The 3,702-nt window shown below is 36.9% G+C and overlaps 1 protein-coding gene across 1 annotated transcript; it reads left to right on the forward strand.

Moving 5' to 3' along the window:
* The first annotated feature begins 3,043 nt into the window (after positions 1–3,043).
* LOC103011737 (cytochrome c oxidase subunit 7B2, mitochondrial) lies at positions 3,044–3,289 on the forward strand. The gene has a single exon (XM_007180745.1). It carries the CDS (start codon positions 3,044–3,046, stop codon positions 3,287–3,289), a length of 246 nt encoding a protein of 81 aa, XP_007180807.1.
* Positions 3,290–3,702: the final 413 nt, after the last annotated feature.

Below are 3,702 nucleotides of genomic sequence, written 5' to 3' on the forward strand. Positions count from 1 at the left end.
CATGAGCTACCATAAGAGTAGGGGTGGTACCAATAGCACCCAGACCAGGCCCTGCCACGCCAGTAGTCACTCCATAAATATAATATATAGTAAACTGAAGTGAAACATTTTCAACTAAAGACCCATCTCTGGTAACCATATTGGTTTTTGTTTCTTTGTGTGTTTGTTTGTTTCCAATGCTTGGAATTGAATATACTTTAAGAAAACATGGCATAGTTGAAAAATGCACTGGATTTAGAATCATAGGACTTGAGTTCACATCTTGTCCTGTCATTTGTTCTTGTGTGTAAAATGGAGATAATCACCATCCCACACTCTTTTGGCAGATGTGCAAAATTCTGGCATGATGTTTGGCAAACAAGCATATATAATAAATATTAGTTTCCTTCCTGCATTATGCTTTACTTCTTTTTATGGCCTTTAGTGATTTAAAATTATTATTGTTACCAGTGAAGCTTCAAATCTGTATACCTCCCTATCGCCATTAGATTGAGGTCCGGTGTTAATTATTTTTCCTGAACTGAGCTTCGGCATTGCTGTCTAAAATAGAGACGATCAGTCTTTCCTTTTCATCCTCTTAGGATACTTCGTTCCCTTTAACTATTTATATTTATTCAGAACATATTTCTTTTCTTTTATTGCCACAGGCATGAGAGAACCTCTGCTTTGTTCTTATTACTTAGAGAAATCTGTCTTCTTCCTTCTCTTTGTAGGCTGTTTTCATCAGAAAGCATCTACTTTGAGAAGCCTTTTCTTTACCTGCATTATATTATTGAATTTACCTTTTTTATGCTTTCATATGGTTATTAGAATCTATAGCTTCATTTCTTTGGGTAATAGGCTTAAGGCTCTTAGATAACACAAAATTTATTGTAGAAGTAAGTCATGTGGAGTTCAGCAAGATGGAAAATTTCTCTAATCACTGAGTTCCTAGCTGTTACATGTGTTTTATAAACAAAAATAGATCAAAGGTACTACAGAAGGCATTCCTAATAAAAAAATTCTTAATAATGGACACATTGGTACAAGCAAATTCAGACTAGATGGCAAAGAAAATGTTCACAGATATGGGAATAGCCAGAGGATGAACTAATCTACAAAAGGATGCGATCATTGTCACTGGAGACAAAGTATTTGAGCTTCAACTTAACGTTGAAAGGATAGGAATAATGAAACCAATTTGTCATAAAGCAGCAGGCATGAGTTGATGATCCATAAGAGATCCCTATTATCACAAATTATTCTCTGGTTCTGTGCCTTCCTAAAGACTGAAAGCTATGTGTGGCACAAGTGCTTTTGTATTGGATTAAGGCTGCACCTGTCATACTCTGATCCATTTCACTTTCACCCAACTCTCTGAATTCAATTCAAATTAAACCTGTAGTGCCTTTTGGTGAAGAGATTCATGACTAACAGGAAAAAATTTTGAATGTTTGGAACCTTAGAGGAAATGCATTTGGTTCTGTTTTAGCCCTGTTTGTCACAATCACAAAAAGTACCACTTTACCATCTGGTAGGAAATAAAAGAGAACCTTAGGGTCTTGTTTTCTAAGTTGGGAATAAAATCATTTGAGTTAGCAAATCTCAGTGAGCAGTTATAAGTTTACAAGTACTGACCTCAGGCCCTTTTGTATCCATGTTGCCTGCATTTGGGCCACAATTAACATATGTCATTGCTGGAGACTGAGCACTGTTTGACAGCTTGCACAGAGAAGAGAAATTGACAGAAAGAACTCCTTCATGTGTTTCTGCTTCTATATCTCTTGTTCAGTATAATTATCTGTTTAAAAAAAAGAATTATTAGGGCTATTATGGACATGTGCATCTGATTTCATGATTTTTTTTGGCTTGTTCTCAGTTGGTTTTAACTTCTTATGAGGATACCAACGTTCATTTATATTTCAGATTAGCTCAAAAATGTTCTTTCTCTGCTTTTGTGTCAGCTATTGTGTATGCAAAATTACATCTTTTGATCTTGAAGATTTTGCAGACTATTGGAGGAGAATGTAAAGATAATTCCTCAAGAGAATGACAAGACAAGCCACAGGCTGGAAGAAAATATTTGCAAAAGACATATATGATAAAGGACTGTAATTAGGTTCATTGATTGTAACAAATATAACAAATGTGCTACTCTGGTACAGAATGGAGAAGGCATGCATGTATGGAGTCAGGAATTATATGGAGACTCTGTGCTTTCCGTTCAATTTTGTTGTGAACCTAAAACTACTCTAAAAAAATTGTTTTTAAAAATGATAAAGCAAATGCATCATGTCACATGGTGTGAAAGAAGGGTTATAAAAGTGTAGAAGCCCAGAGAAGAGTTGGCTTATTCAGCCTAGGGAGGTTTCGAAAAGACTTCACAGAAACGGTGGCTTTTAGACTGGGATTTAAAAGGCAAGTAGAATTTTATCTGTAGGAAAGTGCAAGGCAAGAAGTACCGGTAGAAATGAGAAACGGGGAGGAGGTTAAAAGGAATGGAGAAAAGGAGCAAGAAGAAGAGGAGGAGGTATGATATACCCTGTGAATGCCTTGTAATTCTGACTGAAACCAGAGTTTATAGTAGACGTAGGCAGGTCATTGGACTAGTGGGGCATATTGGAATTTTAGCCATTTTATCAGCTGGACATTGTTGTCTCAGTTTGCCATTGAATTTTTCCTTTTTTATGCTTTCATATGGTTATTAGAATCTATAGCTTCAGTTCTTTGGGTGATAGGCTTAAGGCTCCTAGATAACACAAAATTTACTGTAGAAGTAAGTCATGTGGAGTTCAGCAAGATGGAAAATTTCTCTAATCAGTGGGTTATCTAACTGCGCAAGTTCACATAGCTAATCAGTGACAGAGCCAAGACTCAACTCCAGACATCATGATATCAAAACTTACCTGCCTGGCCACACTGCAAGACGTGGTGTGGGTGAAACCTTCAAAGTGGGAAGAACTAAACGTGGATCAGATGTCATCGCCTATCTTTTGTTTTTGCAGGTTTCTTTGCAAGGAAATAGACCAGCAGCTTCAAGCAACTGCAGTTCTGTCATACCTTCATGATGTTTCCCTTGGTCAGAAATGCACTAAGTAGTCTCAGGATTCGAAGCATTCAGCAAATTAGGGCAAGACAGAGCCACTCAAAACACTCACCAGATTTTCATGACAAGTACGGTGATATTCTACTAGCCAGCGGAACCGCTTTCTGTGTTGTTGTGTGGGTGTTCACAGCCACACAGGTTGGAATAGAATGGAACCCCTCCCCTGTTGGCAGAGCCACCCCAAAAGAGTGGAATGATGAGTAAGCATCACAGTTACTTAATACAGAATTGTCTCAAAGTCAACTTGTCATTTAAATACTCTGCTGTGCATTGAAATATAGCATAATCGAAGAAATAAAGTGCATTTGAAAACATTAAAAAGTCGTTGAAAATAGTCATTATAGTGCCTGAAAGCAAGGCAGTAGCGGTGGGTATAGATTACAGGGGATTATGAATAATAAATATTTGAAAGTAGAATTAATGAAGCATGTACTTTTCTGGCTTAATGATTTATGCTAAGTATCTTTCAGTGGATATACACGCCTAGGTACTTAACAAATTAATTTAATTGTTTGGCAAATCCTATTGAATCTTTCTTAAAAACATATTCATAACTGACCATTTTTCACCTCCTTTATCTTTCCTTCCCTGATCTGAACCACCATACTTTCGCTGGG

Source organism: Balaenoptera acutorostrata, chromosome 5, assembly GCF_949987535.1.
Source record: "Balaenoptera acutorostrata chromosome 5, mBalAcu1.1, whole genome shotgun sequence".
NCBI lineage: Eukaryota > Metazoa > Chordata > Mammalia > Artiodactyla > Balaenopteridae > Balaenoptera > Balaenoptera acutorostrata.

What these genes read in the sequence shown, in the direction of transcription:
- LOC103011737 (XM_007180745.1), top strand. Translation starts at nt 3,044, where the DNA reads ATGATGTTTCCCTTGGTCAGAAATGCACTAAGTAGTCTCAGGATTCGA.